We start from the raw sequence: 14,932 nt of genomic DNA, 5'->3' as shown, positions 1-14,932 counted from the left end.
GGTCGGTGCAGGGGGAGGTGATGGGGAAGGGTCGGTGCAGGGGGAGGTGATGGGGGGAAGGGTCGGTGCAGGGGGAGGTGATGGGGAAGGGTCGGTGCAGGGGGAGGTGATGGGGGGAAGGGTCAGTGCAGGGGGAGGTGATGGGGGGAAGGGTCGGTGCAGGGGGAGGTGATGGGGGAAGGGTCGGTGCAGGGGGAGGTGATGGGGAAGGGTCGGTGCAGGGGGAGGTGATGGGGGGAAGGGTCGGTGCAGGGGGAGGTGATGGGGAAGGGTCAGTGCAGGGGGAGGTGATGGGGGGAAGGGTCGGTGCAGGGGGAGGTGATGGGGGGAAGGGTCAGTGCAGGGGGAGGTGATGGGGGGAAGGGTCGGTGCAGGGGGAGGTGATGGAGGGGGAAGGGTCGGTGCAGGGGGAGGTGATGGAGGGGGAAGGGTCAGTGCAGGGGGAGGTGATGGGGGAAGGGTCGGTGCAGGGGGAGGTGATGGGGGAAGGGTCGGTGCAGGGGGAGGTGATGGGGGGAAGGGTCGGTGCAGGGGGAGGTGATGGGGGGAAGGGTCGGTGCAGGGGGAGGTGATGGAGGGGGAAGGGTCAGTGCAGGGGGAGGTGATGGGGGAAGGGTCGGTGCAGGGGGAGGTGATGGGGAAGGGTTGGTGCAGGGGGAGGTGATGGGGGAAGGGTCGGTGCAGGGGGTGATGGGGGGAAGGGTCAGTGCAGGGGGAGGTGATGGGGGAAGGGTCGGTGCAGGGGGAGGTGATGGGGAAGGGTCAGTGCAGGGGGAGGTGATGGGGGAAGGGTCAGTGCAGGGGGAGGTGATGGGGGGTCGGTGCAGGGGGAGGTGATGGGGGAAGGGTCAGTGCAGGGGGAGGTGATGGGGGGTCGGTGCAGGGGGAGGTGATGGGGGGAAGGGTCGGTGCAGGGGGAGGTGATGGGGAAGGGTCGGTGCAGGGGGAGGTGATGGGGGAAGGGTCGGTGCAGGGGGAGGTGATGGGGAAGGGTCGGTGCAGGGGGAGGTGATGGGGGAAGGGTCGGTGCAGGGGGAGGTGATGGGGGGAAGGGTCGGTGCAGGGGGAGGTGATGGGGAAGGGTCGGTGCAGGGGGAGGTGATGGGGGAAGGGTCCGCGCGCGGGAGGCGGCGGGGTGGGCCTGGACGGTCCCGCGTGTCCCGTGGGGCCGGTGGGCACCGGGTGGGAGGGGTGCGGGGCCCGGGGCGGGGGCAGTACCCGCCCCAGCGGGAGCCCCAGGTGCGGGTCAGCGGGTGCGGGTCAGCGGGTGCGGGTCAGCGGCGGGAGCAGCGGTGCGGGCGCGCGGGCGGAGCTGCTCCGGTCCGGTCCCGGCTCCCGGCGGCGCCGGCCCCGCGCGCACGGCGGCCTGACCTGTCTCTGGTCTTCCCCAGGTTGGGAGCGCGCCAGCCCGCAGCGGCGGCGCCTTGGGACCGGCCGGCCCGCGCCCGGCTCCCCGCGCCCGGCTCCCCGCGCCGCGCCATGCCCGCGGGCTGAGCGCCGCCGCAGGACGAGGTCCCGCCCGGCGCGGGGTCCGCCCGGCCCCGGCCGCCGACCATGGTGCTGCCTCCCCCCGACCGGCGCCACGTGTGCCTGACCACGCTGGTGATCATGGGCAGCATGGCCGTCATGGACGCCTACCTGGTGGAGCAGAACCAGGGCCCGCGCAAGATCGGCGTGTGCATCATCGTGCTGGTGGGCGACGTGTGCTTCCTGCTGGTGCTGCGCTACGTGGCCGTGTGGGTGGGCGCCGAGGTGCGCACGGCCAAGCGCGGCTACGCCATGATCCTGTGGTTCGTCTACATCTTCGTGCTGGAGATCAAGCTCTACTTCATCTTCCAGAACTACAAGGCGGCGCGGCGCGGCGCGGGCGACCCGGTGGCGCGCAAGGCGCTGACGCTGCTGCTGTCCGTGTGCGTGCCCGGCCTCTTCCTGCTGCTCGTGGCGCTCGACCGCATGGAGTACGTGCGCACCTTCCGCAAGCGCGAGGACCTGCGCGGCCGCCTCTTCTGGGTGGCGCTGGACCTGCTGGACCTGCTGGACATGCAGGCCAACCTGTGGGAGCCGCCGCGCACCGGGCTGCCGCTGTGGGCCGAGGGCCTCACCTTCTTCTACTGCTACATGCTGCTGCTGGTGCTGCCGTGCGTGGCGCTCAGCGAGGTCAGCATGCAGGGCGAGCACATCGCGCCGCAGAAGATGATGCTCTACCCGGTGCTCAGCCTGGCCACCGTCAACGTGGTGGCCGTGCTGGCGCGCGCCGCCAACATGGCGCTCTTCCGCGACAGCCGGGTCTCCGCCATCTTCGTGGGCAAGAACGTGGTGGCGCTGGCCACCAAGGCCTGCACGTTCCTGGAGTACCGGCGCCAGGTGCGCGACTTCCCGCCGCCCGCGCTGGCGCTGGAGCTGCAGCCGCCGCCGCCCCGCGGCGCCGTGCCCGCCGCCGCCCCGCTGCACGGCCCCCCGGGCCGGCCCTGCGCACCCTCGCCCCCGCGCGATGCCCTGGACACGTGACGGCCCACGCGGGGCCGAGGCCCCCCCCCCACAGGCGTGGAGAGCGCCGTGCTGCGCCCGGGCCACTTCATCTCAGGGATCCCTCGGGCCCACCGGACAGACGGACTGACCGACCGGGCCTGCAGCCTCTGCCCCGGGGACCCCGAGGCGGCCGGACCCCGTCCGCTGGGTCCCGGGTGGGAGGGAGGACGTCCGTGGATGCCCGGCCCCGGGGTGAAGGGAAGGCGCGTGGACGCTGGCCCCGGTGGGGGCCGAGGAGGCCGCTGTCATTTTAAAGACTCCCGTTTACAGTTTTGTATCCAAAGCCTCACTGCTCTGCCTGTTTCCTGCAACCCAGGCTAACCCTGGACCACCCAGTCTATCAGCTGGACGGGGGTGGGGGGCGATGGAGGGCAGCATGCAGGAGGCCAGCTGGCCACCCGGCCGACGCCTAGGGCTTTCCCAGGCCGCCCCGGGCTCCTCCCCTGTGGCCACACCTTTCTGCTTTTGTAGGCACCAAAGCCTTAATGTTGTTCTTCCTGAGATCTTGACCCCATGGTCCCACCCCACAGGTGTCCAGGCCCCTGTCCTGTCCACATGCCCAGCCCCGCTCCCCTCTCTCCAGGGCTCCTCTGCCCACAGCTGCCCCGGACAGCTCTGTTCCCAAGCTGCCCCTCATCCAGGAGCCTGCAGCCTGGCCCTGCCCCAACCCTGGCCAGTCCCGCAGTCCTCTGGCTGGTCAACACGGGCCAGAAGTCTATCTGCAGCTGCCCTGACCTTATCCAACCTGCCTGTGTGACTCTGGGTCTCCTAGGCCTGGCCGTGTCTTTGTGGGGCTGTGGATATGGTGTGCTCCAGGGGGTGGTGTTACCCCTTCCCACGGGATGTACCCCCAACACCTCCCCCAGTTGCCCTCCCATGGACCGCTCCCCTGGATGTCCTCCCCTGGACATCCTCCCCTGGACGTCCTCCCCTGGACGTCCTCCCCTGGACGTCCTCCCCTGGACACCTCCCCCAGTTGCCCTCCCCTGGACATCCTCCCCTGGACGCCCTCCCCTGGACAGCCTCCCCTGGACGTCCTCCCCTGGACGCCCTCCCCTGGACATCCTTCCCTGGACGCCCTCCCCTGGACATCCTCCCTGGACGCCCTCCCCTGGACATCCTCCCTGGACGCCCTCCCCTGGACATCCTCCCCTGGACATCCTCCCCTGGACGCCTTCCCCTGGACGTCCTCCCCTGGACATCCTCCCCTGGACGCCCTCCCCTGGACATCCTCCCCTGGACGTCCTCCCCTGGACGCCCTCCCCTGGACATCCTCCCCTGGACGCCTTCCCCTGGACGTCCTCCCCTGGACATCCTCCCCTGGACGTCCTCCCCTGGACATCCTCCCCTGGACGCCCTCCCCTGGACATCCTCCCCTGGACGGCCTCCCCTGGACATCCTCCCCTGGACATCCTCCCCTGGACGCCCTCCCCTGGACGTCCTCCCCTGGATGCCCTCCCCTGGACATCCTCCCCTGGACATCCTCCCCTGGACGCCCTCCCCTGGACATCCTCCCCTGGACGGCCTCCCCTGGACATCCTCCCCTGGACATCCTCCCCTGGACGCCCTCCCCTGGACATCCTCCCCTGGACGCCCTCCCCTGGACATCCTCCCCTGGACGCCCTCCCCTGGACGCCCTCCCCTGGACGCCCTCCCCTGGACATCCTCCCCTGGACGGCCTCCCCTGGACATCCTCCCCTGGACATCCTCCCCTGGACATCCTCCCCTGGACGTCCTCCCCTGGACGCCCTCCCCTGGACATCCTCCCCTGGACATCCTCCCCTGGACATCCTCCCCTGGAGCCCTCCCCTGGACATCCTCCCCTGGACATCCTCCCCTGGACATCCTCCCCTGGACGCCCTCCCCTGGACGCCCTCCCCTGGACATCCTCCCCTGGACATCCTCCCCTGGACGTCCTCCCCTGGACATCCTCCCCTGGACGGCCTCCCATGGACGTCCTCCCCTGGACGCCCTCCCCTGGACGCCCTCCCCTGGACGCCCTCCCCTGGACGTCCTCCCCTGGACGCCCTCCCCTGGACGTCCTCCCCTGGACGTCCTCCCCTGGACGCCCTCCCCTGGACGCCCTCCCCTGGACGCCCTCCCCTGGACATCCTCCCCTCGATGGCCTCCCCTGGACATCCTCCCCTGGACGCCCTCCCCTGGACGCCCTCCCCTGGACGGCCTCCCCCTTACACTGAGCCCACTGTGGTCACTTCCTCTGAGGTAGAAGATGTGCGGTTTACTTCTGGAAAAGTCTGAGCCGGTCTGGCCAAGAGCAGACCCCTGGCAGTTCGGGGCCCGAGGAGCAGGGGCGCACCAGCCATGGCTGCCTCTGAGCCGCTGACAGCCCCGCTGGCTACTCCAGTCTTGCCTTTGGCAATCGTGTCTTCCAGGCGTGTGGCCTTGGGGACCGTGTTCCTCGGGTGTGCGGGGCGGCCTCCGTGACCACAGCCCTGCTCTGGTGTGTGGTGGCCTGGCCTCTGACCGATCCGGGCGGCTCCTGCAGGGCCCTGCAGGCGGTGCCTGTGTGCGCACCCGTGTGTGCATGCGTGTCTCTGTGTGTGCGTGTCTGTGCGCGTGCGTGCGTTCACGTGCATGGAGGCCCTGTGTGGGAGGGCAGCGGCCGCAGAGAGGCCCAGGTGGGGTGAGGGAATGGAGGGCGGAGAGGGCGCCCTCTGGTGGGCAGCGTGGACTGCCCTGGCTCCTGTCGTCCGAGGCAGGAAGTCTCGGTCCTGCTGCGGCCAGGCTCCCCAGCTGTGGGGCTGGTCTCAGGTGAGTCCTGTGCAGCTCCTCCCGGCTCTCCGGACGTCTCAGGGCTAGTCTAGAGCAGCGGCGGATGCCCGTCCCTGATGCCCTCCTCCCAGAAGAGACCAGGCCCTGCTCCACTCTGCCACAACCTGGGGTTTCCTTCTTTTTTCTTACTGGGAGCTGAACATGGCGCCTTGTACATGTTTACCACTCGAGCCATGTCTCCAGACTGCTTGAGTGTGTTCTCAGTCACTTTTGTGATGCCTTGAACTCGGGGCCGCTCCTGTGGTTGGGGTCCCAGGTGCGGAGGGTGCTCGGGCCCATCTGCCTCGGTCTCTGAGGGCATCTTAAGAGGCGGGCATGAATCAGGGCCCTCTTCAGCAAGGCCGGGCACCGACGGGGCGGCGCCATGCTCCTGAGGACTCTGTTCTGGGAGGCTCCCCTTGGGGACAGGGAGACCCTGGCTGCTCCCGGCCGCCCTCCCCTGGCTCCCTGGGGTGGCTGGGAGCCACGGAGGAGCGGCAGGGGTTCCCGTCCCCCTCTCAGCTGGCGGTGGCAGGGTGGGCGCCGAGTGGCCCTGGGCCAGGGCTGGCCCTGCAGGGACAGGGCCTTGGGCTGGAGGTGCCAGTGTGTCAGGAGATAGGTGTGTCAGGGGATAAGTGTGTCAGGGGAGGCGTGGTGTGTCAGGGGATAGGTGTGTCAGGAGATGGATAGGTGTGTCAGGGGATGGATAGGTGTGTCAGGGGATGGATAGGTGTCAGGGGATAGGTGTGTCGGGATGGATAGGTGTGTCAGGGGATGGATAGGTGTGTCAGAGATGGATAGGTGTGTCAGGGGATGGATAGGTGTGTCAGGGGATAGGTGTGTCAGGGGATAGGTGTGTCAGGGGATGGATAGGTGTGTCAGGGGATAGGTGTGTCAGGGGATGGATAGGTGTGTCAGGGGATAGGTGTGTCAGGGGATGGATAGGTGTGTCAGGAGATGGATAGGTGTGTCAGGGGATAGGTGTGTCAGGGGATAGGTGTGTCCGGAGGTGGCTCTGACATGCAGCGGGAGCTTGCCCTGCCTGCAGTGCTGAGTGGCCAGGCCTTCATCCTGGGCTGGGAAGGGCCTGTCTCCCCGCACCTGTGTGGTGCTCCCTGGCTGTCTCCCCACACCTGTGTGGTGCTCCCTGGCTGTCTCCCTGCAGCTGTGTGATGCTCCCTGGCTGTCTCCCTGCACCTGTGTGGTGCTCCCTGGCTGTCTCCCCACACCTGTGTGGTGCTCCCTGGCTGTCTCCTCCCTGGCTGTCTCCCTGCAGCTGTGTGGTGCTCCCTGGCTGTCTCCCTGCAGCTGTGTGGTGCTCCCTGGCTGTCTCCCCACACCTGTGTGGTGCTCCCTGGCTGTCTATCCGCACCTGTGTGGTGCTCCCTGGCTGTCTCCCTGCAGCTGTGTGGTGATCCCTGCAGCTGTGTGGTGCTCCCTGGCTGTCTCCCCGCAGCTGTGTGATGCTCCCTGGCTGTCTCCCCGCACCTGTGTGGTGCTCCCTGGCTGTCTCCCCACACCTGTGTGGTGCTCCCTGGCTGTCTCCCCGCAGCTGTGATGCTCCCTGGCTGTCTCCCCGCACCTGTGTGGTGCTCCCTGGCTGTCTCCCCACACCTGTGTGGTGCTCCCTGGCTGTCTCCCTGCAGCTGTGTGATGCTCCCTGGCTGTCTCCCCACACCTGTGTGGTGCTCCCTGGCTGTCTCCCTGCAGCTGTGTGGTGCTCCCTGGCTGTCTCCCTGCAGCTGTGTGGTGCTCCCTGGCTGTCTCCCTGCAGCTGTGTGGTGCTCCCTGGCTGTCTCCCTGCAGCTGTGTGGTGCTCCCTGGCTGTCTCCCTGCAGCTGTGTGATGCTCCCTGGCTGTCTCCCTGCAGCTGTGTGATGCTCCCTGGCTGTCTCCCCACACCTGTGTGGTGCTCCCTGGCTGTCTCCCCGCAGCTGTGTGGTGCTCCCTGGCTGTCTCCCCACACCTGTGTGATGCTCCCTGGCTGTCTCCCCGCACCTGTGTGGTGCTCCCTGGCTGTCTATCCGCACCTGTGTGGTGCTCCCTGGCTGTCTATCCGCACCTGTGTGGTGCTCCCTGGCTGTCTATCCGCACCTGTGTGGTGCTCCCTGGCTGTCTCCCTGCAGCTGTGTGGTGCTCCCTGGCTGTCTCCCCGCAGCTGTGTGGTGCTCCCTGGCTGTCTCCCTGCAGCTGTGTGGTGATCCCTGCAGCTGTGTGGTGCTCCCTGGCTGTCTCCCCGCACCTGTGTGATGCTCCCTGGCTGTCTCCTCCCTGGCTGTCTCCCCACAGCTGTGTGGTGCTCCCTGGCTGTCTCCCCGCAGTTGTGTGGTGCTCCCTGGCTGTCTCCCCGCACCTGTGTGGTGCTCCCTGGCTGTCTCCCTGCAGCTGTGTGATGCTCCCTGCAGCTGTGTGGTGCTCCCTGCAGCTGTGTGGTGCTCCCTGCAGCTGTGTGGTGCTCCCTGCAGGTGTGTGGTGCTCCCTGGCTGTCTCCCTGCAGCTGTGTGGTGCTCCCTGGCTGTCTCCCCGCAGCTGTGTGATGCTCCCTGCAGCTGTGTGGTGCTCCCTGCAGGTGTGTGGTGCTCCCTGGCTGTCTCCCTGCAGCTGTGTGATGCTCCCTGGCTGTCTATCCGCACCTGTGTGGTGCTCCCTGGCTGTCTCCCCGCAGCTGTGTGGTGCTCCCTGCACCTGTGTGGTGCTCCCTGGCTGTCTACCTCTCACCCGTTGGCAGAGGAAGTAAAATCCCAAACCTGCTCAACTCCCCACTGCCAGAGCAAGAGCCTGGGGGGTCTTGAGACCTGGCCGGGGAGGGGAGGAGCAGGCTCGGCCCCACCCCTCCTTCCCAGCCTGGCTGCTGCTTTGTAGGATGGAGGGGCAGGGGGTGGGGGTGGGGCAGGGGGCGGGGTTGGGGCAGGGGCGGGGGAGGGGCAGGGGGCGGGGGTGGGGCAGGGGGCGGGGCAGGGCAGGGGCGGGGTTGGGGCAGGGGCGGGGGAGGGGCAGGGGGCAGGAGAGGGGCAGGGGGCAGGAGAGGGGCAGGGGGCAGGGGTGGGGCAGGGCAGGGGAGGGGAGGGGCAGGGGCGGGGGAGGGGCAGGGGAGGGGCAGGGCAGGGGAGGGGCAGGGGAGGGGCAGGGCAGGGGAGGGGCAGGGGAGGGGAGGGGCAGGGGAGGGGCGGGGCAGGGGAGGGGCGGGGCAGGGGAGGGGCAGGGCAGGGGAGGGGCAGGGCAGGGGAGGGGCAGGGGAGGGGCGGGGCAGGGTGGGGGAGGGGCAGGGCGGGGGAGGGGCAGGGCAGGGCGGGGGAGGGGCAGGGCGGGGGAGGGGCAGGGCAGGGGCAGGGCAGGGGCGGGGTTGGGGCAGGGGCGGGGTTGGGGCAGGGCAGTGGAGGGGCAGGGGCGGGGGAGGGGCAGGGGAGGGGAGGGGCAGGGGAGGGCAGGGCAGGGGAGGGGAGGGGCAGGGCAGGGGAGGGGCAGGGCAGGGGCGGGGGAGGGGCAGGGGAGGGGCAGGGCAGGGCAGGGCAGGGCAGGGGGAGGGGCAGGGCAGGGCAGGGGAGGGGCAGGGGAGGGGCAGGGCAGGGCGGGGGAGGGGCAGGGGAGGGGCAGGGGAGGGGCAGGGCAGGGGCGGGGTTGGGGCAGGGGCGGGGTTGGGGCAGGGCAGGGGAGGGGCAGGGTGGGGGAGGGGCAGGGGTGGGGAAGGGGCAGGGCGGGGGAGGGGCAGGGCAGGGGGCAGGGGAGGGGCAGGGGAGGGGCAGGGCAGGGCAGGGGAGGGGCAGGGGGTGGGGGAGGGGCAGGGTGGGGAGGGGCAGGGGTGGGGGAGGGGCAGGGTGGGGGAGGGGCAAGGCAGGGGAGGGGCAGGGGTGGGGGAGGGGCAGGGTGGGGGAGGGGCAGGGCAGGGGAGGGGCAGGGGAGGGGCAGGGGTGGGGGAGGGGCAAGTTGTTTGAGCCCACCACAGGCTTGCACACGGCCACCTTTGACCTTTCATTTTCCACTGCAAAGAACACTCACATCTTTCTGTGGAACAAGCCCCTCATAATAATAAAAACTCAGCGGGGCGCTGGTGGCTCACGCCTGTTATCCTAGCTACTCAGGAGGCTGACCTGAGGATCGTAGCTCAAAGCCAGCCCACGGAAAGTCCATGAGACTCTTACCTCCAATAAACCACCAGAAACCCGGAAGTGGTGCTGTGGCTCAAGTGGTAGAGGGCTAGCCTTGAGCTGAAGAGCTGAGGGACAGCGCCCAGGCCCAGAGTTCAAGCCCCACAACTGACACAAACAAACCTCTCGAAACCTGGTGGAAGCAAGTGCTGGGCTGCCTCATTGGGTGCCCGCGGCCTCTCTGTGCCCAGGCTGAGTCACACCCTCCTCCAGCGGCTTCCCTTGTAAAAACACCCCAACTGCCGTTTAGCACCAGAAAGAGTAAACAGGACGCTGTAGCCCATTAGAGGAGGCCAGGGAGGGCGAGGATCAGCCCGTGGAGGCCGGGGAGGGCCAGGATCAGCCCGTGGAGGCCAGGGAGGGCGAGGATCAGCCCGTGGAGGCCAGGGAGGGCCAGGATCAGCCCGTGGAGGCCGGGGAGGGCCGGGGTCAGCCCGTGGAGGCCGGGGAGGGCTGGGGTCAGCCCGTGGAGGCCGGGGAGGGCCGGGGTCAGCCCGTGGAGGCCGGGGAGAGCCAGGGTCAGCCCGTGGAGGCCAGGGAGGGCCAGGATCAGCCCGTGGAGACCAGGGATGGGCCAGGGTCAGCCCGTGGAGGCCAGGGAGGGCCAGGGTCAGCCCGTGGAGGCCAGGGAGGGCCAGGATCAGCCCGTGGAGACCAGGGAGGGCCAGGGTCAGCCCGTGGAGGCCAGGGAGGGCCGGGATCAGCCCGTGGAGGCCGGGGAGGGCCAGGGTCAGCCCGTGGAGGCCAGGGAGGGCTGGGATCAGCCTGTGGAGGCCGGCGTGCGCCGGCGTGCTAGACCTGTGGCCGGGGTTGTGCCAAGGGCTAAGGATAGGGAAGGAGGAGGGCTGGGTAGGGTAGAGGGCTTAGGAGAGAGGAGACAGGGCTGTGTCCTGGAAGCCCAGGCCTGGGTGGTGCTGGGAGCCGGCGGCAGGGAGGCCGCTCCCTTCATGGTGTCTAGGAAGAAGGGGGTGGGTGGGAAGAGAAGGAAGGGGAGAATGAGCCTACAGAAGGGGCTGGTGTTCAGTATGCCCTTGGGAAATGCACCCCGAGGTCTTCAGGCAGCCAGGTCTCACCTGTTCCCAATACTACCTCCGAATTGTGAGCCCTTGGGTGACTGTCATCGGGAGGTCCCGTCCCTCCCCGGAGCCCATCGGCCGCAGCTGGGCCTTATTTCAGATTCAAACTCCACGCCCACTGCGTGCACCTGCGTGCTCTCCGGGAGCAGGAACAGGAGTCTGCTGCACGCCAGCTCCCGGGAAGGGCAGGGCAAAAGCCTTTGCAAAAGGCCTGGAGGAGAGGCTCACGCCCAGAATCCCAGCCGCCGTGGGCTGAGATCTGGAGGCTCAGGCCTGCATCCCAGCCGCCGTGGGCTGAGATCTGGAGGCTCAAGTCTGAAGTCAGTCTGAGCAGAAAAGTCAGTGAGTCTGTTTTCAAAATAATCAGTAAGGACGGAGCTGAAGACATGACTCACGTGGTAGAGTACCACCAAGCTGAACACACACAGCCTTGAGTTCAACCTCTTGTTTTGTTTTTCCCCTGTCAGTCCTGGGGCCTGAGCTCTCTCTGGGCCTGGGCGCTGTCCCCCAGCTCTTCAGCTCAAGGCGAGCGCTCTACCACTTGAGCCACAGCACCACTTCTGGTTTTCTGAGTGGTCTACTGGAGATAAGAATCTCGTGGACTTTCCTGCCCGGGCTGGCTTTGAACCGTGCTCCTCAGATCTCAGCCTCCTGAGCAGCTAGGATGACAGGCGTGAGCCACCAGCACCCAACTTTTTTTTTTTTTGGTATGTTGTGGGCCTTGAACTGGGTGTTGCCCCAGACTATTTTTAAGTGTTCTTTAACTTTTAAAAAAGTAATATAATAATAGTAATCACTGTTGTACAGAGGGTTATAATTTCGTAGGTCAGGTCACGAGTACATTTCTTTTTCTTTGGACAGTGTTGCTCCTCCCCCACCCCCTTCCCGTCCCTGGACACAAGTTACATAGTTCATTTTCCGCATAGTGTGTACTGAATACCATGATTGCGTTGTTCACCCTTTCTCCGCTCCCTAAAAGAAAAAAACCAGCACGGGGTGCCACGTTCCACAGAGAGGGAGCGAGTGCTCAGGAGCCTGCCCAGGGGCCGGGGCACCGTGCCCTGCCTGGGGGACCGTTCAGAGCAGGGCTGGACCTGTCCACCAGGGGTGGCAGGAGGAGGCCACCCTGGGAAGGCCGCTTCCTCTGGGAAGGCCGCCCGCCCGCCCGCCGGCCCGCCCGCCCGCTGGCCTTGCTGAGTCCCAGGATCTGGCCTAGGCAGGGTGCCGTAGGACAGGAGGGCCACCAGAGGGCGCCCGAGCACTGCTTTTGGTCACAGGCCGGGGTCCTCCGCTGGGCTGATCTGATTATTCTCCGCTGTGTGTGGGGCCTTCCCCCGGGGCCTGGCCGGTCCTGTCGAGCACCAGCCCTGCCCCCTCTCCAGGGCGGGGGGTGGTTGCATCCGTTACTGTCCTGGCTTTGTGCTCCAGGGCAGCGGGCTGCAAGCGGTGGCTCCAGGCCCGGCTTCCTCCAGCCACGGCTTCCGACGGGTCAGGCCGGTCATTTGCCCTCTCAACACGAACAAAAGTAGTGGTGAAAAGGAAGGACATTTTTTGCCAGTCATGGGCCTGAACTCTGGGCCTGGGCGCTGTCCCCCAGCTCTTCAGCTCAAGGCGAGCTTATGTGGTGCTGAGGAATCGAACCCAGGGCCTCACGTATGTGAGGCGAGCGCTCTACCACCGAGCCACGTTCTCGGCACCGGAAGGACATGTTTTAGTCAAAATGGCCGGGTTGGGAAGACAAAGCCTGCAGCCGGCGTCTGGGGCACTGGCACGGCCTTCAGATGCGGGGGCTGCACCAAATTCAGCAGTCCTAGACAAAGCGAGTCTGCTGCTGCAGCTCCCCCCAGACCTGGCGGCCCACGTGCAGTTCCGTCCCGAGACAGCCGTGCCTGCCTGGCTGCCCTGCGGTGGGGCCCTGGACTTCAGCACCTGTCCCAGGGCCTGCGGAAGCTCCGCCTTCCTGCAGCCTGCAGCCTGGAAGGGGACAAGGCGACTAGGTACTGACAGTTTTTAGGGAGACGCCCGTCAGGCAGCCCCTGTCGCCGGTGTGAGGGAGACAGCCCAGCCGGGATGGAGCAGCCGCGCCAGGCTGTGTGTACGCCGTTTCATCTCCTTTGGATGCAGGTAGGAGTCACCAGGAGTTCCTAAGCCCCTGCTACGCGACCTCCTGCCTTCCGCCGGCTCTGAGTTCTGACTCCACTGGGATGAGTCTCTCCTGGGGCGGGTTGGCCCCTCACCAGCACACGGGGCTGCCTGACCCGTCCTCTCGGGTCAGTTCACAAGCCCAGCCCTCCTCACCGTGGCGCCCAGACCCGTGACCCAAACAGAGGCCCAGCCGCCTCACCCGGGGCCCTGGCCTGGACCCCGCCCGGTGACACCCCTGGCAGCCCGTGTCAGCTCTCAGAGACCCAGGGCTCCAGCCTGGTGAACTGAGTCTCTAAGATCAACCCATTATAACCATCGTCTTGTGTTAAAGACTTCAGAGAATCTAACACTCACCCAACAGGAAGTGGTTCTGAACAGGTGTGCTTTGAACTTTACCATTCTTGGCTCACGCCTGTCATCCTAACTACTCAGGAGGCTGAGAGCTGAGGATCGCAGTTCAAAGCCAGGCAGCAAAGTCCATGAGCCTTTTTTTCCCCTGCCAGTCCTGGGGCTTGAACTCAGGGTCTGGGCACTGTCCCTGAGCTTCTTTTACTCAAGGCTAGTGCTCTACCACTTGAGCCACAGTGCCACTTCCCGCTTTTTCTGTGTATGAAGGAATTGAACCCAGGGCTTCATGCATGCTAGGCGAGCACTCCACCACTAAGCCACATTCCCAGCCCCTCCAAAAGACTCTTTCCTCCAATTAACCACCAAAAAACTGGAGTTGTGCTCAAGTGGTAGAGCACTAGCCTTGAGCAAAAAGCAGCTCACACACACAGAATTTTCACACCCTTACAGCCTGACTCAAGGAATAGACTTCGTGCTTTGAGTCTTGCTGGGAGCAAAGTTGAGCCCCAGGTAGCCCCTCACCCCCAGAGTTATGGCAGCTGCATCCCAGTGTGTGGATGGAGGTGCATGGATTCTGGGAGCCCCTGCGGAGTGTGGACCCAGGAAGCACCCCCAAGTCACTCATCCAGAGGTGGCTGAGAGCCGCTGTGTCAGAGGAGGAAGCCGCAGCCACGGTCACCCCTACCGCGGCCCTGGCCTGGCGGGTGTCGCTGGCGCAGCGTGGGGTGCCCCAAGGGGCGCAGAGCCCCGCTGGCCACAGTCATCCCTACCGCGGCCCTGGCCTGGCAGGTGAGGGCGCAGAGCCCCGCTGGGTGAGGAGAGCATGTCACGGCCCCCTGGGTTCTGGGTGGCCTGCTTCCGGGACGTTCTCTGCTGGCCGTGTAGATCCGTCTCCACCCCTTCTCCCCTCCAGGCAGCAGGTGCGCTTGGCGGGGGGTCACTGTCGGAATTCAGCCAGGGGGAGCAGAGGCCAGGCGTGGCCTCACGGGGCCGGGGCACACAGCGCCCTTCTCCCAGGACTGTGAGCTGCAGTGCTCTTTCTTGCAGCCCCATGTGGAGCTCGGCCCTCTTGTCGACAGGTTGGGCTTGGTGGCACGTGAGTGCAGTCCCAGCTCTGAGGGTGGCCATAGGCTCCTGTACCGGTTTCTACTACTATGGTAGAGACGCTAGCATTGTACCGTGAATTATTTGTATTTGTCCCAGGCCTTTAAACATTTTAGCCCACGCCCATGCCCCAGCGGAAGGAAAACCCTGCTCTATGCGGCCTTACTTCACTGATCATCTTTTAACCTAATGTCTTTTCTTTTTTGGTGGTACTGGGGTTTGAGTTCGGGGCCGTGCCCTTGCTAGGCGGGCCCTCGGCCCATCCTTCACACGATCCGTAAGATAGGGTCTTGCTTTCGGTCTCGGACGGCGCGCCTCTTATCTGTGCTTCCTCACGTAGCTGCAGATGGAAGGCAAGAGCCGCCGTGCCCAGCCCTTGGTGGAGATGGAGTCCTACCAGCTTCTTTTGGCTGGGCTACCTTTGAACTGTGGCCCCTGATCTCTGCCTACCCACAGTGCTAGGTTGCAGGCTTGGCCACTGCTCCTTTCCTGTCCCAGGACCCCGTCCAAGGTGGCACACAAAGTTTGGCCACAGATCTCCCGAGCGGGTCCTGGTGGTTTCCGGGTGACTTGTGCCTTCTTCATTTTTCATGTTTGAGTCAGGGTCTTGCTAAGTAGCCCAGGCCGGCTTCGAGCTAGCAGCCTTCCCGTGGCAGGCTCAGCGCATGAGGACGGCAGGTGTGCGCTGGGCTCCTGGCCAGGGGCTGCCCAGGCTGTGACCATTTCGTGGACACGTGTCCGGGCAGCCCCTGCCGCTGAGCTGCGCTCCCAGCCTCTGCCTGGACTTTTGTTTCGAGACAGTCTTGTTGCTAC

The 14,932-nt window shown here is 66.4% G+C and overlaps 1 protein-coding gene across 1 annotated transcript; it reads left to right on the top strand.

The window, feature by feature from the left end:
* Positions 1 to 1,502: 1,502 nt before the first annotated feature.
* On the top strand, positions 1,503 to 2,818 carry Tmem121 (transmembrane protein 121). Its single transcript, XM_069997763.1, has one exon. The coding sequence runs from the start codon at positions 1,555 to 1,557 to the stop codon at positions 2,506 to 2,508; it is 954 nt and encodes a 317-aa protein (XP_069853864.1). The 5' UTR covers positions 1,503 to 1,554; the 3' UTR covers positions 2,509 to 2,818.
* The last annotated feature ends 12,114 nt before the right edge of the window (positions 2,819 to 14,932 follow it).

Source organism: Dipodomys merriami, unplaced genomic scaffold (assembly GCF_024711535.1).
Source record: "Dipodomys merriami isolate MVZ:Mamm:240054 unplaced genomic scaffold, mDipMer1.0.p SCAF_50, whole genome shotgun sequence".
Classification (NCBI taxonomy): domain Eukaryota; kingdom Metazoa; phylum Chordata; class Mammalia; order Rodentia; family Heteromyidae; genus Dipodomys; species Dipodomys merriami.
This window is presented reverse-complemented; position numbering and strand designations above follow the sequence as displayed.

Excerpts from the sequence above, each read along its gene's own strand:
- Tmem121 (XM_069997763.1), top strand. The coding sequence starts at position 1,555 with ATGGTGCTGCCTCCCCCCGACCGGCGCCACGTGTGCCTGACCACGCTG.